The sequence below is a fragment of the Melospiza melodia genome (genome assembly GCF_035770615.1).
Source record: "Melospiza melodia melodia isolate bMelMel2 chromosome 17 unlocalized genomic scaffold, bMelMel2.pri SUPER_17_unloc_1, whole genome shotgun sequence".
Classification (NCBI taxonomy): domain Eukaryota; kingdom Metazoa; phylum Chordata; class Aves; order Passeriformes; family Passerellidae; genus Melospiza; species Melospiza melodia.
The window spans coordinates 1-27971 of record NW_026948502.1 but is presented as its reverse complement, the minus strand read 5'-3'; the positions used below and the strand labels follow the sequence as shown (position 1 = coordinate 27971).

Sequence of the window (27971 nt, the reverse complement as noted above, 5' to 3'; positions counted from 1 at the left end):
CTGCCAGGTGGGACATTGGGGACACTGGGGGGATTGGGGACATTGGGGATGTTGGGGACGTTGGGGACTCTGGGGACAGAGGTGGCCTCCCAGTTCTCCCAGTAAGGCACGGTGTCCCCCAATGTCCCCTGCTGTCCCCCAATGTCCCCCAATGTCCCCCAATGTCCCCTGCTGTCCCCTGATGTCCCCTGATGTCCCCCTATGTCCCCCGATGTCCCCTGCTGTCCCCCGATGTCCCCTGATGTCCCCTGGTGTCCCCTGCTGTCCCCAGCACTTCCTGCGGCCGCTGCGGCACTTCCTGAGCCCCCAGGACATGGAGAGCGTCTTCATCAACGTGGAGGTGACAGTGACGGGGACACGGGGACAGGGGGACACCAGGACAGGGGGACAGGGGGACATTCAGAGCATCTTCATCAATGTGGAGGTGACAATGACAGGGACATGGGGTCAGGGGGACACCAGGACAGGGGGACAGGGGGACATTCAGAGCATCTTCATCAATGTGGAGGTGACAGTGACGGGGACACGGGGACAGGGGGACACCAGGACTGGGGGACAATGACCAATGACACCAGTGACACCAGTGACATGGAGGTGACAGTGACAATGGGACGGGGACATGGAGAGCGTCTTCATCAACGTGGAGGTGACAGTGACAGGGACAGGGGGACAGGGGGACACCAGGACAGGGGGACAGGGGGACATGGAGAGCGTCTTCATCAATGTGGAGGTGACAGCGGGAACACGGGGACACGGGGACAATGACCAATGACACCAGTGACACCAGTGACACCAGTGACACCAGTGACACCAGCGATAGGGAAGTGACGGTGACAATGGGACAGGGGGACATGGAGAGCGTCTTCATCAACGTGGAGGTGACAGTGACAGGGACACACGGACAGGGGGGACACGGGGACAGGGGGACAGGGGGACAGGGGGACAATGACCAGTGACACCAGTGACACCAGTGACACCAGTGACACTGACCGGTGACACCAGTGACACCAGTGACACCAGTGACACCAGTGACATGGAGGTGACAATGGGGACATGGGGACATGGGACAGGGGACATGGAGAGCGTCTTCATCAATGTGGAGGTGACACTGGGGACACGGGGACACTGACCAGTGACACCAGTGATGGGGAGGTGACAGTGACAATGGGACGGGGACATGGAGAGCGTCTTCATCAATGTGGAGGTGACAGTGACAGGGACAGGGGGACAGGGGGACAGGGGGACAGGGGGACACGGGGACAATGGGGACAGGGGGACACGGGGACAGGGGGACAGGGGGACATGGAGAGCGTCTTCATCAACGTGGAGGTGAAGTGGGGACATGGGGACACGGGGACAATGACCAATGACACCAGTGACACCAGTGACACCAGTGACACCAGTGACACCAGCGATAGGGAAGTGACGGTGACAATGGGACAGGGGGACATGGAGAGCGTCTTCATCAACGTGGAGGTGACAGTGACAGGGACACGGGGACAGGGGGACACGGGGACAGGGGGACAGGGGGACAGGGGGACAATGACCAGTGACACCAGTGACACCAGTGACACCAGTGACACCAGTGACACCAGTGACACCAGTGACATGGAGGTGACAGTGACAATGGGGACATGGGGACAGGGGACAGGGGACATGGAGAGCGTCTTCATCAATGTGGAGGTGACAATGACAGAGACAGGGGGACACGGGGACACTGACCGGTGACACCAGTGACACCAGTGACACCAGTGACACCAGTGATGGGGAGGTGACAGTGACAATGGGACAGGGGACACTGACCAGTGACACCAGTGACCCCTTCCAGCTCTCCCAGTCCCCTCCCAGTGCCCAGTCCCAGTGCTCCCAGTGCTCCCAGTAACCCCAGTTCCCTCCCCCAGGAGCTGCTGGGGCTCTCCCAGTTCGCTCCCAGTGCTCCCAGTAACCCCAGTTCGCTCCCAGTGCTCCCAGTCCCTCCCAGTTTGCTCCCAGTTTGTAACCCCAGTTCCCTCCCAGGAGCTGCTGGGGCTCTCCCAGTGCTCCCAGTGCTCCCAGTAACCCCAGTTCGCTCCCAGTGCTCCCAGTAACCCCAGTTCCCTCCCAGGAGCTGCTGGGGCTCTCCCAGTGCTCCCAGTGCCCATTCCCAGTGCTCCCAGTGCTCCCAGTAACCCCAGTTCCCTCCCAGTGCCCATTCCCAGTGCTCCCAGTGCTCCCAGTAACCCCAGTTCGCTCCCAGTCCCCATTCCCAGTGCTCCCAGTGCTCCCAGTAACCCCAGTTCGCTCCCAGTGCTCCCAGTAACCCCAGTTCCCTCCCAGTGCCCATTCCCAGTGCTCCCAGTGCTCCCAGTAACCCCAGTTCCCCCCCAGGAGCTGCTGGGGCTCTCCCAGTTCGCTCCCAGTGCTCCCAGTAACCCCAGTTCGCTCCCAGTGCTCCCAGTAACCCCAGTTCCCCCCCAGGAGCTGCTGGGGCTCCATCGCCGTTTCCTGGGGGAGCTCCGGGGGGCGCTGGGGGGGCCCGGGGGGGGGGGGCGGGCGCTGCCCCCCCTGTTCCTGCAGTACAAGGAGAGGTACGGGGGGGGGGCTTGGGGGGATTTGGGGGGTCCTGGGGGGATTTGGGGGGTCCTGAGGGGGTCTTGGGGGGATTTGGGGGGTCCTGAGGGGATTTTGGGGGGTCCTGAGTGAATTTTGGGGGGTCCCGAGGAGGTCTTGGGGGGATTTTGGGGGGTCCTGAGGGGGATTTGGGGGGATTTGGGGGGTCGTGAGTGAATTTTGGGGGGTCCTGGGGGAATTTGGGGGGTCCTGAGTGAATTTTGGGGGGTCCCGAAGGGGTCTTGGGGGGATTTTGGGGGGTCCTGGGGGAATTTTGGGGGGTCCCGAGAGGGTCTTGGGGGGATTTTGGAGGATCCTGAGGGGATTCAGGGGGATTTTGGGGGCGGAATTGGGGGGTTTGGGGTGTTTGAGGGGTCCTGAGTGAATTTTGGGGGGTCCCGAGGGGGTCTTGGGGGGATTTTGGGGGGTCCTGAGGGGATTTAGGGGGATTTAGGGGGATTTTAGGGGTGGAATTGGGGGGTTTGGGGGGTGCTGGGGGGGGGTTGGGGGGTCCCGAGGGGGTCTTGGGGGGATTTTGGGGGGTCCTGAGTGAATTTTGGGGGGTCCTGAGGGGGTCTTGGGGGGTCCTGAGGGGATTTAGGGGGATTTTGGGGGGATTTTGGGGGCGGAATTGGGGGGTTTGGGGGGTCCGAGAAGGTCTTGTGGGGATTTTGGGGGGTCCTGAGTGAATTTTGGGGGGGTCCCGAGAAGGTCTTGGGGGGATTTTGGGGGGTCCTGAGGGGATTTAGGGGGATTTTGGGGGGATTTTGGGGGTGGAATTGGGGGGTTTGGGGGGTGCTGGGGGGGGGTTGGGGGGTCCCGAGGGGGTCTTGGGGGGATTTTGGGGGGTCCTGGGGGAATCTGGGGGGTCCTGAGTGAATTTTGGGGGGTCCCGAAGGGGTCTTGGGGGGATTTGGGGGGTCCTGAGGGTGTTTGGGGGGGGTCCGGAGGGGATTTTGGGGTGTCCCGAGGAGGTCTTGGGGGGATTTTGGGGGGTCCTGAGGGGGATTTGGGGGCATTTGGGGGGTCGTGAGTGAATTTTGGGGGGTCCTGGGGGTGTTTGGGGGGTCCTGAGGGGATTTTGGGGTGTCCCGAGAGGGTCTTGGGGGGATTTGGGGGGTCCTGGGGGAATTTGGGGGGTCCTGAGGGGGTCTTGGGGGGATTTTGGGGGGTCCTGAGGGGATTTAGGGGGATTTTGGGGGGATTTTGGGGGTGGAATTGGGGGGTTTGGGGGGTCCTGAGGGGATTTGGGGGGTCCTGAGTGAATTTTGGGGGGTCCCGAGAGGATCTTGGGGGGATTTTGGGGGGTCCTGAGGGGATTCAGGGGGATTTGGGGGGATTTTTGGGGGGTCCTGAGGGGGATTTCGGGGGTCTTGGGAGGCTTTTGGAGAGGACCCGGGGGGTTCTGAGGATACTTTGGGGGGTCCTGGGGGAATTTGGGGGGTCCTGAGGGGATTCAGGGTGAATTTTGTTGGATTTTGTGTGAATTTTATCGGATTTTGGGTGAGTTTTATCGGATTTTGGGTGAGTTTTATCGGATTTTGGGTGAATTTCGTCGGATTTTGGGTGAATTTTAAAAATTTTTTGTGTGAATTTTGTTGGATTTTGGGCAGATTTCCATTGTATTTTTTAAAATTTTGACGGGAAATTTTGTTGGAATTTTTGTGAATTTTGTCCGATTTTGGGTTGATTTTTGTTGATTTTGGGTTTCCACCCCAGGTTCCTGCTCTACGGCCGCTACTGCAGCCGGGTGGATTTTGGTTGAATTTTGTTGAATTTTGGATGAATTTTTTTTTAAATTTTGTGTGAATTTTGTTGGATTTTGTTGGAATTTTTGTGAACTTTGTCAGATTTTGGGTGATTTTTGTTGATTTTGGGTTTCCGCCCCAGGTTCCTGCTCTACGGCCGCTACTGCAGCCAGGTGGATTTTGGGTGGATTTTGGTTGAATTTTGTTGGATTTTGGATGAATTTTTTTAAATTTTTGTGTGAATTTTGTTGGAATTTTTTTTTGTGTGAATTTTGTCGGATTTTGGGTTGATTTTTGTTGATTTTGGGTTTCCACCCAGGTTCCTGCTCTACGGCCGCTACTGCAGCCGGGTGGATTTTGGTGGATTTTGGATTAATTTTTTAAAATTTTGTGTGAATTTTTTTTAATTTTGGCGGGAATTTTGTTGGAATTTTTGTGAATTTTGTCGGATTTTGGGTGAATTTTTGTTGATTTTGGGTTTCCACCCAGGTTCCTGCTCTACGGCCGCTACTGCAGCCAGGTGGATTTTGGTGGATTTTGGATTAATTTTTTTAAAATTTTGTGTGAATTTTGTTGGATTTGGGGCAGATTTCTGTTGTATTTTTTTAAATTTTGTTGGAATTTTTGTGAATTTTGTCAGATTTTGGGTGAATTTTTGTTGATTTTGGGTTTCCACCCCAGGTTCCTGCTCTACGGCCGCTACTGCAGCCAGGTGGATTTTGGGTGGATTTTGGTTGAATTTTGTTGGATTTTGGGTGAATTTTTTTTAATTTTGGCGGGAATTTTGTTGGAATTTTTGTGAATTTTGTCAGATTTTGGGTTGATTTTTGTTGATTTTGGGTTTCCACGCCAGGTTCCTGCTCTACGGCCGCTACTGCAGCCAGGTGGATTTTGTTGGATTTTGGATGAATTTTTTTAAATTTTTGTGGAAATTTCGTCGGATTTTGTTGGAATTTTTGTGAATTTTGTCAGATTTTGGGTGAATTTTTGTTGATTTTGGGTTTCCGCCCCAGGTTCCTGCTCTACGGCCGCTACTGCAGCCAGGTGGATTTTGGTTGAATTTTGTTGGATTTTGGATGAATTTTTTTAAATTTTTGTGTGAATTTTGTTGGAATTTTTTTTTGTGTGAATTTTGTCAGATTTTGGGTTGATTTTTGTTGATTTTGGGTTTCCACCCCAGGTTCCTGCTCTACGGCCGCTACTGCAGCCAGGTGGATTTTGGGTGGATTTTGGGTGGATTTTGGATGATTTTTTTTAAATTTTGGCAGGAATTTTGTTGGAATTTTTGTGAATTTTGTCAGATTTTGGGGTGAATTTTTGTTGATTTTGGGTTTCCACCCCAGGTTCCTGCTCTACGGCCGCTACTGCAGCCAGGTGGATTTTGGGTGGATTTTGGGTGGATTTTGTTGGATTTTGGGTGAAATTTTTTTAATTTTGGCGGGAATTTTGTTGGAATTTTTGTGAATTTTGTCGGATTTTGGGTTGATTTTTGTTGATTTTGGGTTTCCGCCCCAGGTTCCTGCTCTACGGCCGCTACTGCAGCCAGGTGGATTTTGGGTGGATTTTGGTGGATTTTGGGTGAAATTTTTTTAATTTTGGCGGGAATTTTGTTGGAATTTTTGTGAATTTTGTCGGATTTTGGGTGAATTTTCGTTGATTTTGGGTTTCCACCCCAGGTTCCTGCTCTACGGCCGCTACTGCAGCCAGGTGGATTTTGGGTGGATTTTGGTTGAATTTTGTTGGATTTTGGATGAATTTTTTTAAATTTTTGTGTGAATTTTGTTGGAATTTTTTTTGTGTGAATTTTGTCAGATTTTGGGTGAATTTTTGTTGATTTTGGGTTTCCACCCCAGGTTCCTGCTCTACGGCCACTACTGCAGCCGGGTGGATTTTGGTGGATTTTGGATTAATTTTTTTAAAATTTTGTGTGAATTTTTTTTAATTTTGGCGGGAATTTTGTTGGAATTTTTGTGAATTTTGTCAGATTTTGTTGGAATTTTTGTTGATTTTGGGTTTCCACGCCAGGTTCCTGCTCTACGGCCGCTACTGCAGCCGGGTGGATTTTGGGTGGATTTTGGTGGATTTTGGATGAATTTTGTTGGATTTTGGATGAATTTTTTTTAATTTTGGCGGGAATTTTGTTGGAATTTTTGTGAATTTTGTCAGATTTTGGGTTGATTTTTGTTGATTTTGGGTTTCCACCCCAGGTTCCTGCTGCACGGCCGCTACTGCAGCCGGGTGGATTTTGGTGGATTTTGGATTAATTTTTTTAAAATTTTGTGTGAATTTTTTTTAATTTTGGCGGGAATTTTGTTGGAATTTTTGTGAATTTTGTCGGATTTTGGGTTGATTTTTGTTGATTTTGGGTTTCCACCCCAGGTTCCTGCTGCACGGCCGCTACTGCAGCCAGGTGGATTTTGGGTGGATTTTGGTTGAATTTTGGATGAATTTTTTTAATTTTGGCGGGAATTTTGTTGGAATTTTTGTGAATTTTGTCAGATTTTGGGTTGATTTTCGTTGATTTTGGGTTTCCACCCAGGTTCCTGCTCTACGGCCGCTACTGCAGCCAGGTGGAAGCGGCCGCGCGGCGCCTGGACCAGCTCTCCACCTGCACCGACCTGCGCATGAAGCTCCAGGTGAGCCCCCAAAAAACCCCAAAAATCCAAAAAAATCCCTCAAAACCCCCCAAAATCTTCTCCCGAAACTCCCCACGAAGATCAAGGTAGGCCTCAAAAAAAAAAAAACCCAAAAAATCCCCAAATGGCCCCAAAGTGGCGCCGATGTCCCTGATGGCCCCAAAGTGACCCCAAATTGCCCTAAATGAATCCAAACAGCCCCAAACTGACCCCAAATTACCCCAAAGTCCCCGCTGACCCCAAACTGGTTCCAAATGACCCCAAACTGCCCCAAAGTGACCCCAAATGTCCCCAAAGTGACCCGAAACTGACCCCAAAGTGACCAAAAGTGACCCCAAAGCGCCCCCAAAAAACCCTAAACTGACCCCAAATGTCCCCAAAATGACCCTAAAATGTCCCCAAAGTGACCGCAAAATGACCCCAAAAAACCCTAAACTGACCCCAATTACCCCAAATGTCCCCAATGTGACCCCAAATTGACCCAAATTGACCCCAAAGTGACCCCAAAGTGACCCCAAAGTGACCCCAAAGTGACCAAAAGCGACCCCAAAGTGACCCCAAAAAACCATGAACTGAACCTAAAGTGACCCTAAATGACCCCCAAACGACCCCAAAAAACCCGAAACTGACCCCAAATGTCCCCAAAGTGACCCCCGAGTGACCCCAGTGTCCTCAAAGTGACCCCAGACTGACCCCAAATGTCCCCAAACAGCCCCAAATTGTCCCCAAAACGACCCAAACCGACCCAAAATTTCCGCAAATGACCCCAAATATCCCCAAAATTACCCCAAAGTGTCCCCAAATGTCCCCAAAGTGACCCACAAGTGACCCCAGTGTCCTCAGAGTGACCCCAGACTGACCCCAAATTGCCCCCAAACAGCCCCAAATGTTCCCAAAGTGTCCCCAAATGTCCCCAAACAGCCCCAAATTGTCCCCAAACCGACCCAAATGTCCCGAAAGTGACCCCGAATGTCCCCAAAACGACCCCAAACCGACCCAAACTGACCCAAAATTTCCCCAAACGACCCCAAAGCGGCCCCCAAAAAACCCGAAACTGACCCCAAATGTCCCCAAAGTGACCCCCGAGTGACCCCAGTGTCCTCAGAGTGACCCCAGACTGACCCCAAATGACCCCAAAATGACCCCGAATGTCCCCAAAACGACCCCAAACCGACCCAAAATTTCCCCAAATGACCCCAAAGCGCCCCCCAAAAAACCCGAAACTGACCCCAAACGTCCCCAAAGTGACCCCCGAGCGACCCCAGTGTCCTCAAAGTGACCCCAGACTGACCCCAAATGTCCCCAAACAGCCCCAAATTGTCCCCAAAACGACCCCGAATGTCCCCAAAACGACCCCAAACCGACCCAAAATTTCCCCAAATGACCCCAAAGCGCCCCCCAAAAAACCCGAAACTGACCCCAAACGTCCCCAAAGTGACCCCTGAGTGACCCCAGTGTCCTCAGAGTGACCCCAGACTGACCCCAAATGACCCCAAACAGCCCCAAATGTCCCCAAATTGTCCCCAAACCGACCCCAAAACGACCCAAACCGACCCAAAATTTCCCCAAATGACCCCAAATATCCCCAAAATTACCCCAAAGTGACCCCAAATGTCCCCAAAGTGACCCACAAGTGACCCCAGTGTCCTCAAAGTGACCCCAGACTGACCCCAAATGACCCCAAAATGACCCCAAATGTCCCCAAAATGACCATGAATGCCCCCAAAACGACCCAAACCGACCCAAACTGACCCAAAATTTCCCCAAATGACCCCAAAGTGGCCCCCAAAAAACCCCGAACAGACCCCAAAGTGACCCCAAAGTGACCCCCAAGTGACCCCAGTGTCCTCAAAGTGATCCCAAAGTGACCCCAAACAGCCCCAAATTGTCCCCAAAGTGACCCCGAATGTCCCCAAAACGACCCCAAACCGACCCAAACCGACCCAAAATTTCCCCAAATGACCCCAAATTCCCCCCCAAAAAACCCTAAACTGACCCCGAATGTCCCCAAAGTGACCCCCGAGTGACCCCAGTGTCCTCAGAGTGACCCCAGACTGACCCCAAATGACCCCAAACAGCCCCAAATTGTCCCCAAAATTTCCCCAAATGTCCCCAAAACGACCCCAAACCGACCCAAAATTTCCCCAAATGACCCCAAATTCCCCCCCAAAAAACCCGAAACTGACCCCAAACGTCCCCAAAGTGACCCCCGAGTGACCCCAGTGTCCTCAAAGTGACCCCAGACTGACCCCAAATGTCCCCAAACAGCCCCAAATTGTCCCCAAAGTGACCCCAAATTCCCCAAAACGACCCCAAAACGACCCAAACCGACCCAAAATTTCCCCAAATGACCCCAAAGCGGCCCCCAAAAAACCCGAAACTGACCCCGAATGTCCCCAAAGTGACCCCAAATGTCCCCAAATGTCCCCGCATGTCCCCCGCTGTCCCCAGGAGTGCTCGCAGCGCGCCACCAACGGGCGATTCTCCCTGCGCGACCTCCTGATGGTGCCCATGCAGAGGGTGCTGAAATATCACCTGCTGCTCCAGGTGGGACCGGGGACACACCTGGGGACACACCTGGGACACACCTGGGGACACACCTGGGACACACCTGGGGACATGGGGACACACCTGGGGTCAGCAGCTGCTGATGGTGCCCATGCAGAGGGTGCTGAAATATCACCTGCTGCTCCAGGTGGGACCGGGGACACACCTGGGACACACCTGGGGACTGCTGAGATACACCTGGGACACACCTGGGACACACCTGGGGACATGGGGACACACCTGGGACACACCTGGGACACACCTGAGGACATGGGGACACACGTGGGGACACACCTGAGATACACCTGGGGACATGGGGACACACCTGGGACACACCTGGGGGCATTGGGGACACACCTGGGACACACCTGGGGACACCTGGGCACAACTTGGGGACACAGCTGGGCACACCTGGACACAACTGGGGGTACCTGGGACACACCTGGGCACACCTGGGGCACACCTGGGGCACACCTGGAGACATTTGGGGTCACACCTGGGGCACACCTGGGGGTACCTGGGACACACCTGGGGACACACCTGGGGGTACCTGGGGCACACCTGGGGGGTACCTGGGGGGTACCTGGGGCACACCTGGGCACACCTGGGAGGGAGGGACACACCTGGGCACACCTGGGCACACCTGGGACACACCTGGGGGTACCTGGGACACACCTGGGGGTACCTGGGACACACCTGGGCACACCTGGGGGGTACCTGGGGGGCACCTGGGACACACCTGGGGCACACCTGGGCACACCTGGGGACACACCTGGGTGTACCTGGGCACACCTGGGCACACCTGGGGGTCACCTGTGCCCACGCTGACCTTTGACCCCGCGCAGGAGCTGGTGAAGCTGACCCCGGACGCGGCCGAGCGGGAGCGGCTGAGGGGGGCCCTGGACGCCATGAGGGTGGGGCTGGGGGCGGTTTGAGGGGTCCTGGGGGGTCCTTGGGGGGCATTGAGGGGGATTTTGGGGAATTTGGGGAAGATTTGGGGGGGATTTGAGGAGAATTTGGGGGAAATTTGGGGGAGGTTTGGGGGTCCTGAGGGGTTTGAGGGGGGATTTTGGGGGAGGATTTGAGGGGATTTTGTGGGGATTTGGGGGAGATTTGGGGGTCCTGAGGGGATTTGGGGGGTCCTGGGGGGTCCTGGGGGGCATTGAGGGGGATTTTGGGGAATTTGGGGAAGATTTGGGGGGGATTTGAGGAGAATTTGGGGGAAATTTGGGGGAGGTTTGGGCGTCCTGAGGGGTTTGAGGGGGATTTTGCGGGGGGATTTGGGGGTCCTGGGGAGGATTTAGGGGGGATTTGACAGGGTCCTGGGGGAGATTTGGGGGTCCTGAGGGGGATTTGGGGGGTCCTGGGGGGCACTGAGGGGGATTTTGGGGGGATTTGAGGAGAATTTGGGGGAGATTTGGGGGGAGAGTTTTAGGCTCCTGAGGGGGAAAATTTGGGGGAGATTTGGGGGGTCCTGAGGGGTTTGAGGGGGGATTTTGGGGGAGGATTTGAGGGGATTTTGTGGGGATTTGGGGGAGATTTGGGGGTCCTGAGGGGGATTTGGGGGGTCCTGGGGGGCACTGAGGGGGATTTTGGGGGGATTTGAGGAGAATTTGGGGGAGATTTGGGAGGGTTTGGGGGCTCCTGAGGGGGAAAATTTGGGGGAGATTTGGGGGGTCCTGAGGGGTTTGAGGGGGGATTTTGGGGGAGGATTTGAGGGGATTTTTGTGGGGATTTGGGGGAGATTTGGGGGTCCTGAGGGGGATTTGGGGGGTCCAGGGGGCACTGAGGGGGATTTTGGGGGGATTTGAGGAGAATTTGGGGGAGATTTGGGAGGGTTTGGGGGCTCCTGTGGGGGAAATTTGGGGGAGATTTGGGGGGTCCTGAGGGGTTTGAGGGGGATTTTGGGGGGAGATTTGGGGGTCCTGAGGGGGATTTGGGGGGTCCTGGGGGGCACTGAGGGGGATTTTGGGGGGATTTGAGGAGAATTTGGGGGAGATTTGGGAGGGTTTGGGGGCTCCTGTGGGGGAAATTTGGGGGAGATTTGGGGGGTCCTGAGGGGTTTGAGGGGGATTTTGGGGGAGGATTTGAGGGGATTTTGTGGGATTTGGGGGAGATTTGGGGTCCTGAGGGGGATTTGGGGGGTCCTGGGGGGCATTGAGGGGGATTTTGGGGAATTTGGGGAAGATTTGGGGGGGATTTGAGGAGAATTTGGGGGAAATTTGGGGGAGGTTTGGGGGTCCTGAGGGGTTTGAGGGGGATTTTGCGGGGGGGATTTGGGGGTCCTGGGGAGGATTTAGGGGGGATTTGACAGGGTCCTGGGGGAGATTTGGGGGTCCTGAGGGGGATTTGGGGGGTCCTGGGGGGCACTGAGGAGGATTTTGGGGGGATTTGAGGAGAATTTGGGGAGATTTGGGAGGGTTTGGGGGCTCCTGTGGGGGAAATTTGGGGGAGATTTGGGGGGTCCTGAGGGGTTTGAGGGGGGATTTTGGGGGAGGATTTGAGGGGGTTTTGTGGGGATTTGGGGGAGATTTGGGGGTCCTGAGGGGGATTTGGGGGGTCCTGGGGGGCACTGAGGGGGATTTTGGGGGGATTTGAGGAGAATTTGGGGGAGATTTGGGAGGGTTTGGGGGCTCCTGTGGGGGAAAATTTGGGGGAGATTTGGGGGGTCCTGAGGGGTTTGAGGGGGGATTTTGGGGGAGGATTTGAGGGGATTTTGTGGGGATTTGGGGAGATTTGGGGGTCCTGAGGGGGTTTTGGGGGGTCCTGGGGGGCACTGAGGAGGATTTTGGGGGGATTTGAGGAGAATTTGGGGGAGATTTGGGAGGGTTTGGGGGCTCCTGTGGGGGAAATTTGGGGGAGATTTGGGGGGTCCTAAGGGGTTTGTGGGGATTTGGGGGAGATTTGGGGGTCCTGAGGGGGATTTGGGGGGTCCTGGGGGGCACTGAGGGGGATTTTGGGGGGATTTGAGGAGAATTTGGGGGGTCCTGGGGAGGATTTTGGGGGGATTTGGGAGCAATTTGGGGGTCCTGGGGAAGATTTGGAGGGTTCTGGAAGAGATTTGGGGGAATTAGGGGGAAATTTTGGGGGTCTTGGGGGAGATTTGGGGTTCCTGGGGGGGGGGGGGGGATTTGAGGGGGTCCTGGGGAGAATGTGGGGAAGATTTGGGGGGTCCTGGGTGGGGGGGGGGAGATTTTGGGGTTTCCAGAGGAGGTTTGAGGATTCTGGGTGGGATTTTGGGGTGTCCAGGTGCGGGTTTGGGGTTCCAGCGTGGGATTTTGGGGTTTCCAGGGTGGGATTTGGGGATTCCGGGTGGGATTTTGGGGTGTCCAGGGGAGGATTTGGGGGTTCCAGGGATAATTTGGGCATTCCAGGGTGGGATTTTGGGGTTCGGGGGGAATTTGAGATATTTTGGGGTTTCCAGGTGAAGATTTGGGGGGTTCCAGGGGAGGATTTGGGGGTTCCAGGGATAATTTGGGCATTCCAGGGTGGGATTTTGGGGTTCGGGGGGAATTTGAGATATTTTGGGGTTTCCAGGTGAAGATTTTGGGGGTTCCAGGGGAGGATTTGGGGGTTCCAGGGTGGGATTTTGGGGGTCCTGGGTTGGATTTTGGGGTTTCCAGGGTGGGATTTGGGTTTTCTGGGTGGGATTTTGGGTTTCCGGGGTGGGATTTGGGGATTCTGGGTGGGATTTTGGGGTTCGAGGCAGGTTTGGGGGTTCCAGGGTGGGATTTTGGGGTTCGGGGGAATTTGAGATATTTTGGGGTTTCCAGGTGAAGATTTTGGGGTTCCAGGGGAGGATTTGGGGGTTCCAGGGGGATAATTTGGGGGTTCCAGGGTGGGATTTTGGGGGTCCTGGGTTGGATTTTGGGGTTTCCAGGGTGGGATTTGGGGGAATCCCGGGGACATTTTGGGGTTCAGGGGAGGTTTGGGGATTCTGGGGGGGATTTTGGGGTTCCAGGGGTGGGATTTGGGGATTCTGGGTGGGATTTTGGGGTTCGAGGCAGGTTTGGGGGTTCCAGGGTGGGATTTTGGGGTTCGGGGGGAATTTGAGATATTTTGGGGTTTCCAGGTGAAGATTTGGGGATTCCAGGGGATGATTTGGGGGTTCCAGGGTTGGATTTTGGGGTTTCCAGGGTGGGATTTGGGGATTCTGGGTGGGATTTTGGGGTTCCAGGGGTGGGATTTGGGGATTCTGGGTGGGATTTTGGGGTTCCGGGGTGGGATTTGGGGATTCTGGGTGGGATTTTGGGGTTCGGGGGAATTTGAGATATTTTGGGGTTTCCAGGTGAAGATTTGGGGTTCCAGGGAGGATTTGGGGTTCCCGGGATAATTTGGGGGTTCCAGGGTGGGATTTTGGGGGTCCTGGGTTGGATTTTGGGGTTTCCAGGGTGGGATTTGGGGAATCCCGGGGACATTTTGGGGTTCAGGGGAGGTTTGGGGTTTTCTGGGTGGGATTTTGGGGTTCCAGGGGTGGGATTTGGGGATTCTGGGTGGGATTTTGGGGTTCCAGGGGTGGAATTTGGGGATTCTGGGTGGGATTTTGGGGTTCCAGGGGTGGGATTTGGGGTTTTCTGGGTGGGATTTTGGGGTTCCAGGGGTGGGATTTGGGGTTCCAGGGTGGGATTTTGGGGTTCGGGGGGAATTTGAGATATTTTGGGGTTTCCAGGTGAAGATTTGGGGGTTCCAGGGGGGATAATTTGGGGGTTCCAGGGGGATAATTTGGGGGTTCCAGGGTGGGATTTTGGGGGTCCTGGGTTGGATTTTGGGGTTTCCAGGGTGGGATTTGGGGGAATCCCGGGGACATTTTGGGGTTCAGGGGAGGTTTGGGGTTTCTGGGTGGGATTTTGGGGTTCCAGGGGTGGGATTTGAAGATTCTGGGGGGGATTTTGGGGTTCGAGGCAGGTTTGGGGGTTCCAGGGTGGGATTTTGGGGTTCGGGGGGAATTTGAGATATTTTGGGGTTTCCAGGTGAAGATTTGGGGGTTCCAGGGGAGGATTTGGGGGTTCCAGGGTGGGATTTTGGGGGTTCCAGGGTGGGATTTTGGGGGTCCTGGGTTGGATTTTGGGGTTTCCAGGGTGGGATTTGGGGGAATCCCGGGGACATTTTGGGGTTCAGGGGAGGTTTGGGGTTTCTGGGGGGGATTTTGGGGTTCCGGGGTGGAATTTGGGGATTCTGGGTGGGATTTTGGGGTTCCAGGGGTGGGATTTGGGGTTCCAGGGTGGGATTGTGGGGTTCGGGGGGAATTGGAGATATTTTGGGGTTTCCAGGTGAAGATTTGGGGGTTCCAGGGGAGGATTTGGGGGTTCCAGGGATAATTTGGGGGTTCCAGGGTGGGATTTTGAGGGTCCTGGGTTGGATTTTGGGGTTTCCAGGGTGGGATTTGGGGGAATCCCGGGGACATTTTGGGGTTCAGGGGAGGTTTGGGGTTTCTGGGGGGATTTTGGGGTTCCGGGGTGGAATTTGGGGATTCTGGGTGGGATTTTGGGGTTCCAGGGGTGGGATTTGGGGTTCCAGGGTGGGATTGTGGGGTTCGGGGGGAATTGGAGATATTTTGGGGTTTCCAGGTGAAGATTTGGGGGTTCCAGGGGAGGATTTGGGGGTTCCAGGGATAATTTGGGGGTTCCAGGGTGGGATTTTGGGGGTCCTGGGTTGGATTTTGGGGTTTCCAGGGTGGGATTTTGGGGGAATCCCGGGGACATTTTGGGGTTCAGGGGAGGTTTGGGGTTTCTGGGGGGGATTTTGGGGTTCCGGGGTGGAATTTGGGGATTCTGGGTGGGATTTTGGGGTTTCCAGGGTGGGATTTGGGGATTCTGGGTGGGATTTTGGGGTTCCAGGGGTGGGATTTGGGGATTCTGGGTGGGATTTTGGGGTTCGAGGCAGGTTTGGGGGTTCCAGGGTGGGATTTTGGGGTTCGGGGGGAATTTGAGATATTTTGGGGTTTCCAGGTGAAGATTTGGGGGTTCCAGGTGAAGATTTGGGGGTTCCAGGGGGGATAATTTGGGGGTTCCAGGGTGGGATTTTGGGGGTCCTGGGTTGGATTTTGGGGTTTCCAGGGTGGGATTTGGGGGAATCCCGGGGACATTTTGGGGTTCAGGGGAGGTTTGGGGTTTCTGGGGGGGATTTTGGGGTTCCGGAGTGGAATTTGGGGATTCTGGGTGGGATTTTGGGGTTTCCAGGGTGGGATTTGGGGTTTTTCTGGGTGGGATTTTGGGGTTCCAGGGGGGGGATTTGGGGATTCTGGGTGGGATTTTGGGGTTCCAGGGGTGGGATTTGGGGATTCCGGGTGGGATTTTGGGGTGTCCAGGGGAGGATTTGGGGGTTCCAGGGATAATTTGGGCATTCCAGGGTGGGATTTTGGGGTTCGGGGGAATTTGAGATATTTTGGGGTTTCCAGGTGAAGATTTGGGGTTTCCAGGGGAGGATTTGGGGGTTCCAGGGGGGATAATTTGGGGGTTCCAGGGTGGGATTTTGGGGGTCCTGGGTTGGATTTTGGGGGTCCTGGGTTGGATTTTGGGGTTTCCAGGGTGGGATTTGGGGGAATCCCGGGGACATTTTGGGGTTCAGGGGAGGTTTGGGGTTTCTGGAGGGGATTTTGGGGTTCCAGGGGTGGGATTTGGGTTTTCTGGGTGGGATTTTGGGGTTCCAGGGGTGGGATTTGGGGATTCTGGGTGGGATTTTGGGGTTCGGGGGGAATTTGAGATATTTTGGGGTTTCCAGGTGAAGATTTGGGGGTTCCAGGGGAGGATTTGGGGGTTCCAGGGTGGGATTTTGGGGGTTCCAGGGGAGGATTTGGGGTTCCCGGGATAATTTGGGGGTTCCAGGGTGGGATTTTGGGGGTCCTGGGTTGGATTTTGGGGGTTCCAGGGGAGGATTTGGGGGTTCCAGGGTTAATTTGGGCATTCCAGGTGGGATTTTGGGGATTCTGGGTGAGATTTTGGGGGATTTTGGGGATTCTGGGTGAGATTTTGGGGGATTTTGGGGATTCTGGGTGAGATTTTGGGGGATTTTGGGGATTCTGGGTGGGGATTTCAGGGTGGGATTTTGGGGTTCGGGTGGATTTGGGGGTTTTGGGGGTTCGGGGGTCTCTGACCGGAGCCCCCCCAAACGCCGGCAGGACCTGGCGCAGTGCGTGAACGAGGTCAAACGGGACAACGAGACCCTGAAGCAGCTCACGAGCATCCAGCTCTGCCTGCACAACATGGTGGGGACCCCAAAAAAACACCCCCCAAAACACCCCAAAAATCCCCCAGGATCCGTTCCCGAAGTCCTGATGTCCACCCCGTTCCCGATGTCCACCCCATTCCTGATGTCCTGATGTCCACCCCATTCCTGATGTCCATCTCGCTCCTGATGTCCATCCCATCCCTGATGGATGTGCACCCCATTTCCAATGTCCCATTCCCAATGTCCACCCCATCCCTGATGTCCACCCTGTTTCCAATGTCCCGGTGTCCAACCTATTCCTGATGTCCACCCCATCCCTGATGTCCATCTCGTTCCTGATGTCCACACCATTCCTCATGTCCATCTTGCTCCTCATGTCCATCCCGCTCCTCATGTCCATCCTGTTCCTGATGTCCACCCCGTTCCCAATGTCCACCCCATCCCTGATGGATGTCCACCCCATTCCCGATGTCCACCCCGTTCCCGATGTCCACCCATCCCTGATGTCCACACCATTCCTCATGTCCACCCCCTTCCTGATGTCCACCCCCTTCCTGATGTCCATCCCGTTCCCAATGTCCACCCCATTCCTGATGTCCACCCCATTCCTGTGTCCTGTTCCCAATATCCCGTTCCTGATGATGTCTCCCTGATGTCCATCCCATTCCTGATGTCCACCCCATTCCCGATGTCCACCCCATTCCCGATGTCCATCTCGCTCCTGATGTCCCAATGTCCACCCCATTCCCGATGTCCACCTCATTCCTGATGTCCATCCCATTTCTGTCCCCAATGTCCACCCCATTCCTGATATCCACCCCATTCCTGATGTCCACCTCATTCCTGAGGTCCCAATGTCCACCCCGTTCCTGATGTCCACCCCATTCCCGATGTCCCATTCCCAATGTCCTGTTCCTGATGTCCATCCCATTCCCGTTGTCCCAATGTCCACTCTGTTCCCGATGTCCACCCCGTTCCTGATGTCCATCCCGTACCCGATGACCACCTCACCCCCGATGTCCACCCCGTTCCTGATGTCCACCCCATTCCTGATGTCCACCTCACCCCCGATGTCCATCTCGCTCCTGATGTCCATCCCATACCCGATGTCCACCTCATTCCTGATGTCCCAATGTCCATCCCGTTCCTGATGTCCACCTCATTCCTGAGGTCCCAATGTCCATCCCGTTCCTGATGTCCACCCCATTCCCAGTGTCCTGTTCCTGATGTCCATCCCATTCCCGTTGTCCCAATGTCCACTCCATTCCCGATGTCCACCCCGTTCCTGATGTCCATCCCATACCCGATGTCCACCTCACCCCCGATGTCCATCTCGCTCCTGATGTCCCAATGTCCATCCCATTCCTGATGTCCACCTCATTCCTGATGTCCATCCCGTTTCTGTTCCCGATGTCCACCCCATTCCTGATATCCACCCCATTCCTGATGTCCACCTCATTCCCGATGTCCCATTCCCAATGTCCTGTTCCTGATGTCCGTCCCATTCCCGTTGTCCCAATGTCCACTCCATTCTCGATGTCCACCCCATTCCTGATGTCCACCTCATTCCTGAGGTCCCAATGTCCATCCCATTCCTGATGTCCACCCCATTCCCAATGTCCTGTTCCTGATGTCCATCCCATTCCCGTTGTCCCAATGTCCACTCTGTTCCCGATGTCCACCCCGTTCCTGATGTCCATCCCGTACCCGATGTCCACCTCACCCCCGATGTCCATCTCGCTCCTGATGTCCCAATGTCCATCCCATTCCTGATGTCCACCTCATTCCTGATGTCCATCCCGTTTCTGTTCCCGATGTCCACCCCATTCCTGATATCCACCCCATTCCTGATGTCCACCTCATTCCCGAGGTCCCATTCCCAATGTCCTGTTCCTGATGTCCGTCCCATTCCCGTTGTCCCAATGTCCACTCCATTCTCGATGTCCACCCCGTTCCTGATGTCCACCTCATTCCTGAGGTCCCAATGTCCATCCCGTTCCTGATGTCCACCCCATTCCCAATGTCCTGTTCCTGATGTCCATCCCATTCCTGTTGTCCCAATGTCCACTCCGTTCCCGATGTCCACCCCGTTCCTGATGTCCATCCCGTACCCGATGACCACCTCACCCCCGATGTCCATCTCGCTCCTGATGTCCCAATGTCCATCCCATTCCTGATGTCCACCTCATTCCTGATGTCCATCCCATTTCTGTTCTCAATGTCCATCCCATTCCTGATGTCCACCCCATGTCCCAATGTCCACCCCATTCGTGATGTCCACCTCATTCCTGAGGTCCCAATGTCCATCCCGTTCCTGATGTCCACCTCATTCCTGAGGTCCCAATGTCCATCCCGTTCCTGATGTCCACCTCATTCCCAGTGTCCTGTTCCTGATGTCCATCCCATTCCCGTTGTCCCAATGTCCACTCCATTCCCGATGTCCACCCCGTTCCTGATGTCCATCCCGCACCCGATGTCCACCTCATTCCTGATGTCCCAATGTCCATCCCGTTCCTGATGTCCACCCCATTCCCGATGTCCACCTCATTCCCAATGTCCACCCCATTCCCAATGTCCCATTCCCAATGTCCTGTTCCTGATGTCCATCCCATTCCCGTTGTCCCAATGTCCACTCTGTTCCCGATGTCCACCCTGTTCCTGATGTCCATCCCGTACCCGATGTCCACCTCACCCCCGATGTCCATCTCGCTCCTGATGTCCCAATGTCCACCCCATTCCTGATGTCCACCTCATTCCTGATGTCCATCCCGTTTCTGTTCCCGATGTCCACCCCATTCCTGATATCCACCCCATTCCTGATGTCCACCTCATTCCTGAGGTCCCATTCCCAATGTCCTGTTCCTGATGTCCGTCCCATTCCCGTTGTCCCAATGTCCACTCCATTCTCGATGTCCACCCCATTCCTGATGTCCACCTCATTCCTGAGGTCCCAATGTCCACCCCGTTCCTGATGTCCACCCCATTCCCGATGTCCCATTCCCAATGTCCTGTTCCTGATGTCCATCCCATTCCCGTTGTCCCAATGTCCACTCTGTTCCCGATGTCCATCTCGCTCCTGATGTCCATCCCGTACCCGATGTCCACCTCACCCCCGATGTCCATCTCGCTCCTGATGTCCATCCCGTACCCGATGTCCACCTCATTCCTGATGTCCCAATGTCCATCCCGTTCCTGATGTCCACCTCATTCCTGAGGTCCCAATGTCCATCCCGTTCCTGATGTCCACCCCATTCCCAATGTCCTGTTCCTGATGTCCATCCCATTTCCCGTTGTCCCAATGTCCACTCTGTTCCCGATGTCCACCCCGTTCCTGATGTCCATCCCGTACCCGATGTCCACCTCACTCCCGATGTCCACCCCGTTCCTGATGTCCATCCCGTACCCGATGTCCACCTCATTCCTGATGTCCCAATGTCCATCCCGTTCCTGATGCCCACCCCATTCCCGATGTCCACCTCATTCCCAATGTCCACCCCCTTCCCAATGTCCCATTCCCGATGTCCCATTCCCAATGTCCTGTTCCTGATGTCCATCCCATTCCCGTTGGCCCAATGTCCACTCCGTTCCCGATGTCCACCCCGTTCCTGATGTCCATCCCGTACCCGATGTCCACCTCACCCCCGATGTCCCATTCCCAATGTCCTGTTCCTGATGTCCGTCCCATTCCCGTTGTCCCAATGTCCACTCCATTCTCGATGTCCACCCCATTCCCGATGTCCACCTCATTTCTGATGTTCATCCCATTTCTGTCCCCAATGTCCACCCCATTCCTGATGTCCACCTCATTCCTGAGGTCCCAATGTCCATCCCGTTCCTGATGTCCACCCCATTCCCGATGTCCCATTCCCAATGTCCTGTTCCTGATGTCCATCCCATTCCCGTTGTCCCAATGTCCACTCCATTCCCGATGTCCACCCCGTTCCTGATGTCCATCCCGTACCCGATGACCACCTCACCCCCGATGTCCACCCCGTTCCTGATGTCCATCCCATACCTGATGTCCACCTCACCCCCGATGTCCACCCCGTTCCTGATGTCCATCCCGTACCTGATGTCCACCTCACCCCCGATGTCCACCCCGTGCCAGCCGCAGTCCCTGGCGCAGTTCGGGCGCCCCAAGATCGACGGGGAGCTGAAGGTCTCCAGCGCCGAGAGACGCTCCAAGGTGGACAGGTGGGCTGGGGACACCTGGGGACACCACAGGGACATCTGGGGACACCTGGGGACACCACAGGAATATGGGGACACCACAGAGACATAGGGACATCTCACAGACACCTCAGGAACATCTCAGGAACACCTCAAGAACGCGGAGAAATCCATGAAGACACGTCAGGATTACCTCGGGGACATGGGGACACCATGGGGACATGAGAACATCCATGGAGACACTGCAGGGACACCTCAGGGTCACCTCAGGGACATGGGGACACCATGGGGACATGAGAACATCCATGGAGACACTGCAGGGACACCTCAGGATCACCTCAGGGACATAGGGACACCATGGAGACACCTCAGGGACACCTTGGGGACACTTCAGGGACATGGAGACACCTCAGGAACATCTCAGGAACACCTCAGGAACATGGGGACATCCATGGAGACACCTTGGAGACATCTCAGGGACATGGGGACACCTCAGGGACATGGGGACATCCATGGAGACACCTCAGGAACACCTCAGGAACACCTCAAGAAGGCAGAGAAATCCATGAAGACACCTCAGGAACACCTCAGGGACAACTCAGGGACATGAGAACATCCATGGAGACACTGCAGGGACACCTCAGGATCACCTCAGGGACGTGGGGACACCATGGGGACATGAGAACATCCATGGAGACACTGCAGGGACACCTCAGGGACATGGGGACATCCATGGAGACACCTCAGGAACATCTCAGGAACACCTCAGGAACATGGAGACATTCATGGAGACACCTTGGAGACATCTCAGGGACATGGGGACACCTCAGGGACATGGGGACATCCATGGAGACACCTCAGGGGCACCTCAGGGACATGGGGACACCATGGAGACACTGCAGGGACACCATGGGGACATGAGAACATCCGTGGAGACACCTGGGGACACCTCAGGGACATGGGGACATCATGGGGACACCATGGAGACATGAGAACATCCATGGAGACACCTCAGGAACATCTCAAGAACATGGGGACATCTATGGAGACACCTCAGGGACACCTCAGGAACATCTCAGGAACACCTCAGGGATGTGGAGACACCTCAGGAACATGGGGACACCTCAGAGACATGGGGACATCCATGGGGACACCTCAGGAACACCTTGGGGACACCTCAGGGACACCTTGGGGACACCTCAGGGACATCTCAGGGACACCATGGGGACAAGCATGGGGACATGAGAACATCCATGGGGACATCTCAGGGACATGGGGACACCACGGGGCCATGGGGACATCCATGGGGACACCTCAGGAACACCACGGGGACGTGAGAAAACCGAGACCTCCCCATGGGGACACCCTTGGGGACACCACAGGGCCACCGCAGGGACACTTGGAGGTGTGTGGTGGTTCCTGGTGGTCCAGGGCAGCCATGAGGACACCCCGTGGAGCGCGGTGGCCTCAGGGACACGGTGCCACCTTTGCCACCATCTCCAGGTACGGCTTCCTCCTGGACAAGGCCCTGATCATCTGCAAGCGCCGCGGGGACTCCTACGAGACCAAGGACGTGGTGGACCTCCAGAGCCACCAGCTCCACGATGGTGACCTCGAGCCTCGCGATGGCAAGAAGGTACCTGGGACACCATGGGGACATCATGGGGACATCAGGGGGACATCAGTGTCCACGTTCCTCCAGTCCCAAAGGAACCAGGTGGACACAGGTGTCCTCCAGTCTTGTGGATCTCAGGAACCTGGTCACTGGTGGATACTGGTGTCCAGTTCCAAGTGGTCCTGAGTGTCCACGTCCTGGTGGACCCCAGGTCCTCTTCCCGATGACCTCAGAGGTCCAGGTGTGGTGGATCCCAGGATTTTGGTTCCTGGTGGGTTCCAACATCCAGGTCCCTGGTGACCCCAAAACCCCATTCCCTGGTGGATCCCCAAAATCTGGTCCCTGGTGACCCCACACTCCCATTCCCTGGTGGTCCCCAGGTCCTCTTCCCCATGACCTCAGAGGTCCAGGTCTGGTGGATCCCAGGATTTTGGTTCCTGGTGGACCCCAACATCCTGGTCCCTGGTGGATCTCCATAATCTGGTCCCTGGTGAACCCCAAACCCTCTTTCCCTGGTGGATCCCAAGATTCTGGTCCCTGGTGGTCCCAAATGTCCAGATCTGGTGAACTCCAAAACCCCATTCCCTGGTGGTCCTCAGATCCTCTTCCCCATGGCCTCAGAGGTCCAGGTGTGGTGGCTCCCAGGATTTTGGTTCCTGGTGATGCCAACATCCAGGTCCCTGGTGGTCACAAATGTCCAGATCTGGTGGACCCCAAGATCCCATTCCCTGGTGAACCCCAAAACCCCATTCCCTGGTGAACCTCAAAATCCCATTCCCTGATGGACCCCCAAATCCTGTTCCCTGATGGACCCCAACATCCAGGTCCCTGGTGGTGCCAAATGTCCGGATTTGGTGGACCCCAAAACTGTGTTCCCTGATGGATCCCAGGATCCTTTTCCTTGGTGGACCCCAAAACCCCATTCTCTGGTGGATCTCCAAAATCTCGTCCCTGGTTCACCCTCATGTCCACCTCCTCAGTGGCCACCCCACCACCCGATGACCCCAGAGGTGGAGGGTGGTGACCCCAATGTCCCCACGTGACCCCGCCCCACCCCACAGTGGTCCCACACCTTCATGCTGCTGGACATGGCCGGGCTGCCGGACTACGAGCTCTTCTTCAAGACGCGCGAGCTGAAGAAGAAGTGGCTGGAGCAGTTCGAGATGGCCCTGTAGGTGGCCCTGTCCCCACCCAGGAGGTCCCACCTGCCCCACCGGGTGCTCCTGAGGACGCCCGGGCTGTCCCCACCAGACCCAGGTCCCTCCCCGTGTCCGGCAGGTCCAACATCTTCCCTGAGAACGCCCTGGCTGATGGACACGACTTCCAGATGTTCTCCTTCGAGGACACCACATCCTGCAGGGCCTGCCAGATGTTGCTGAGGTAGGAACCCAAAGTTTCGTCCACGTGGTCCTGGAGAGGCCATGGAGGGGTTGGGAGAGGAGGAGACCCCCAGGAGGGTGGAGGTGGGTGGGACATGGCCTTGGGGTGGTGAGGTCAAGGTGGAAGTTGGTGATGGAGGGGCTGGTGGGGTGGTGGGAAGGTCAAGGTCAAGGTGGGTCAAGCCTTGGAGGGTGGTCAAGGGTTGGGGGGTCAAGGAGATCCTTGGGGGGTCAAGCTCTGAGTGACCTCAGGGTGGGTCAAGGTTGGGTTGGAGTCATGGTGGGTCAAGGTGGGTCAAGACCAAGGTGGGTCAAGGTTGGGTAGAAAATGACAAGGTGGGTGAAGACCAAGATGGGTCAAGGTTGGATGGAGGTCAAGGCCAAAGTGGGTCAAAGTTGGGTTGGAGTCAAGGCGGAACAAGGTTGAGTGGAGACCAAGGTGGGTCAAGGTTGGGTGGAGGTCAGGAGGTCCAGGTGGGTCAGTGGTGGGTAGAAAACAACAAGGTGGGTCAAGACCAAGGTGGGGTGGAAGTCGAGACCAAAGTGGGTCAAGATTGAGTAGAAAACAACAAGGTGGGTGAAGACCAAGGTGGGTCAAGGTTGGGTTGGAGGTCAAGGCCAAAGTTGGTCAAGGCCAAAGTGGGTCAAGGTTGGGTGGAGTCAAGGTGGGTCAAAGTTGGGTGGAGGTCAGGAGGTCCAGGTGTGTCAATGGTTGGGTAGAAAATTACAAGGTGGGTCAAGACCAAAGTAGGTCAAGGGTTGGTTGGAGGTCAAGACCAAAGTGTGTCAAGGCCAAGGTGGGTCAAGGTTGGTTTGAAGTCAAGGTGGGGGAAAGTTGGGTGGAGACCAAGGTTGGGTGGAGGTCAGGAGGTCCAGGTGGGTCAATGGTTGGGTAGAAAATTACAAGGTGGGTCAAGACCAAAGTGGTCCAAGGTTGGGTGGAGGTCAGGAGGTCAAGGTGGGTCAATGGTTGGGTGGAGGTCAAGACCAAAATGGGTCAAGGTTGGGTGGAAGCCAAAGTGGGTCAAGGTTGGGTGGAGATCAAGAGGTCAAGGTGGGTCAATGGTTGGGTAGAAAATTACAAGGAGGATGAAGAACAAGCTGGGTCAAGGTTCGGTGGAGGTCAAGGCCAAAGTGGGTCAACCATGGACTGGTCAGTCCTGGGTGGGCTCAGGGCAACCATAGACTGGCCAGTCCTGGACTGGGCAGTCCCGGGTGGCCTTGGGTGGGTGTGGAGCACATCTGGTGGTGTTCTCTGTGACCATGACCTCGTGTACTCCCCGTGTCCCCAGGGGCACCTTCTACCAGGGCTATCGCTGCAGCCGCTGCCGAGCCCCCGCCCACAAGGAGTGCCTGGGGCGCGTGGGGACCTGCGGGAAGGCCGGAACTGGTGAGCGGCATCATGGGATTGGGGAGGGGCATTGTGGGATTGGGGAGGGGCATTGTGGGATTGAGGAGGGGCATGGTGGGATACAAGATGGCTGACGCTGAGCACTGGAAGTTACAAGATGGCTGACAGCACAGGGATTTGAGGGATGCAAGATGGCTGACATTTCGGAGGGCATTGTGGGATACAAGATGGCTGACACTGAGTATCATAGGATACAAAATGGCTGACATTTAGAAGTGCATTGTGGGATACAAAATGGCTGACGCTTAAAATTACGGAATACAAGATGGCTGCTAAATCAGAGAATTGTGGGATACAAGATGGCTGACACTGAACACTGTAGGATACAAGATGGCTGACAGCACAGGGTATTGTGGGATACAAGATGGCTGACATTGAGTAGCATAGGATACAAAATGATTGACACAGCAGAGGGCTTTGTGGGATACAAAATGGCTGACACTGATAATTACGGAAAACAAGATGGCTGCAAAGACAGGGAATTGTGGGGTACAAGATGGCTGGGACAGCAGGGTATTATGGGATACAAGATGGCTGACACTGAGTAGCATAGGATACAAAATGGCTGACATTTAGCAGGGCATTGTGGGATACAAAATGGCTGATGCTAAGAATTATAGAGTACATGAAGACTGACAGCACAGGGCATTGTGGGATACAAGATGGCTGACACCGAGCACTTTAGGATACAAGATGGCTGACAGCACAGGGCATTGTGGGATACAAGATGGCTGACATTTAGCAGGGCATTGTGGGATACAAGATGGCTGCCACTGAGTATCATAGGATACAAAATGGGTAACATTTAGCAGGACATTGTGGGATACAAGATCGCTGACACTGAGCACTGTAGGACACAAGATGGCTGACAACAAAGGGAATTGTGGGATACAAAATGGCTGACATTTTGGAGGGCATTGTGGGATACAACATGTCTGACGTTTTGCAGAGAATTGTAGGATACAAGACGGCTGACATTTAGCAGGGCATTGTAAGATACAATATGTCTGACACTGAGTATCATAGGATACAAGATGGCTGACATTTAGCAGGGCATTGTGGGATACAAGACGGCTGACAGCGCAGCATATTGTGGGATACAAAATGGCTGACACTGATCATTATGAAATACAAGATGACTGCCCAAGCAGGGAATTGTGGGATACAAGATGGCTGACATTTTGCAGGGAATTGTGGGATACAACATGGCTGACATGCAAGGCAATGTGGGATACAAGATGGCTGACACAGCACAGGGCATTGTGCGATACAAGATGGCTGACACTGAGTAGCATAGGATACAAAATGGTTGACACAGCAGAGGGCATTGTGGGATGCAAAATGGCTGATGCTAAGCATTATAGAGTACAGGAAAGCTGACAGCACAGGGCATTGTGGGATATAAGATGACTGACAGCACAGGGCATTGTGGGATACAAAATGGCCGACGCTGATAATTTTGGGATATAATATGGCTGACATCACAGGGCGGTGTGGGATACAACATGGCTGACACTGTATCATAGGATATAAAATGGCTGACATTTAGCAAGGAATTGTGGGATAAAAGATGGCTGACAGTAAGCATTATAGAATACAAGATGGCTGACACAGCAGGGCATTGTGGGATACAAAATGGCCAACACTGATAGTTACAGAATACAAGATGGCTGCTAAAGCAGGGCATTGTGGGATACAAGATGGCTGACACTGATCACTGCAGAATACAAGATGGCTGCTAAACCAGGGTATTGTGGGATACAACATGGCTGACATTGAGTATCATTCGATACAAAGTGGCTGACATTTAGCAAGGTATTGTGGGATACAACATGGCTGACATTTTGCAGGGCATTGTGGGATACAACATGGCTGACACTGCATATCATTCAATACAAAATGGCTGACATTTAGCAGGGCATTCTGGGATACAAGATGGCTGACATTTAGCCAGGCATTGTGGGATATGACATGTCTGACACTGAGTATCATGGGATACAAAATGGCTGACATTTAGCAGGACATTCTAGGATACAACATGATTGACAGTAAGCACTATGGAATACAAGATAGCTGACATTTTGGAGGGCATTGTGGGATACAATATGTCTGACACTGAGTATCATAGGATACAAGATGGCTGACATTTAGCAGAGTATTCTGGGATGCAAGATGGATGACACTGAGTAGCATAGGATACAAAATGGCTGACATTTAGAAGTGCATTGTGGGATACAACATGGTTGACACTTAAAATTATGGAATACAAGATGGCTGCTAAGGCAGAGAATTGTGGGATACAAGATGGCTGACAACACAGGGTATTGTGGGATACAAGATGGCTGCCACTGAGTATCATATGATACAAAATGGCTGACATTTAGCAGGACATTGTGGGATACAACATGGTTGACAGTAAGCATTATAGAATACAAGATGGCTGACACAGCAGGGCATTGTGGGATACAAAATGGCTGAGACCATGCTGGGAATTGTAGGATACAAGATGGCTGACATCAAACAGGGCATTGTGGGATAGAAGATGGCTGACACTGATCACTATGGAAAACAAGATGGCTGCCAAAGCAGAGCATTGTGGGATACAAGATGGCTGGCACTGATCACTATGGAATACAAGATGGCTGCCACAGCAGGGCATTGTGGGATACAAATGGCTGACATTTAGCAGGGTATTGCTTTGGCATACAA

The 27971-nt window shown here is 54.6% G+C and overlaps 1 protein-coding gene across 1 annotated transcript in view; it reads left to right on the top strand.

Moving 5' to 3' along the window:
• LOC134433019 (proto-oncogene vav-like) overlaps positions 1-25241 on the top strand; it is a gene marked incomplete at its 3' end in the record, with an annotated part of 39267 nt that extends 14026 nt beyond the window's left edge. Inside the window, exons 7-17 of the mRNA XM_063181904.1 lie at positions 272-340; positions 2458-2567; positions 6877-6973; positions 9425-9520; positions 10366-10434; positions 16638-16724; positions 20796-20881; positions 22361-22493; positions 23534-23643; positions 23751-23852; positions 25144-25241. Of these exons, the coding sequence (XP_063037974.1) occupies positions 272-340; positions 2458-2567; positions 6877-6973; positions 9425-9520; positions 10366-10434; positions 16638-16724; positions 20796-20881; positions 22361-22493; positions 23534-23643; positions 23751-23852; positions 25144-25241 (1057 nt within the window). The remainder of the gene's footprint in view (positions 1-271; positions 341-2457; positions 2568-6876; positions 6974-9424; positions 9521-10365; positions 10435-16637; positions 16725-20795; positions 20882-22360; positions 22494-23533; positions 23644-23750; positions 23853-25143) is intronic.
• Between the last annotated feature and the right edge of the window lie 2730 nt (positions 25242-27971).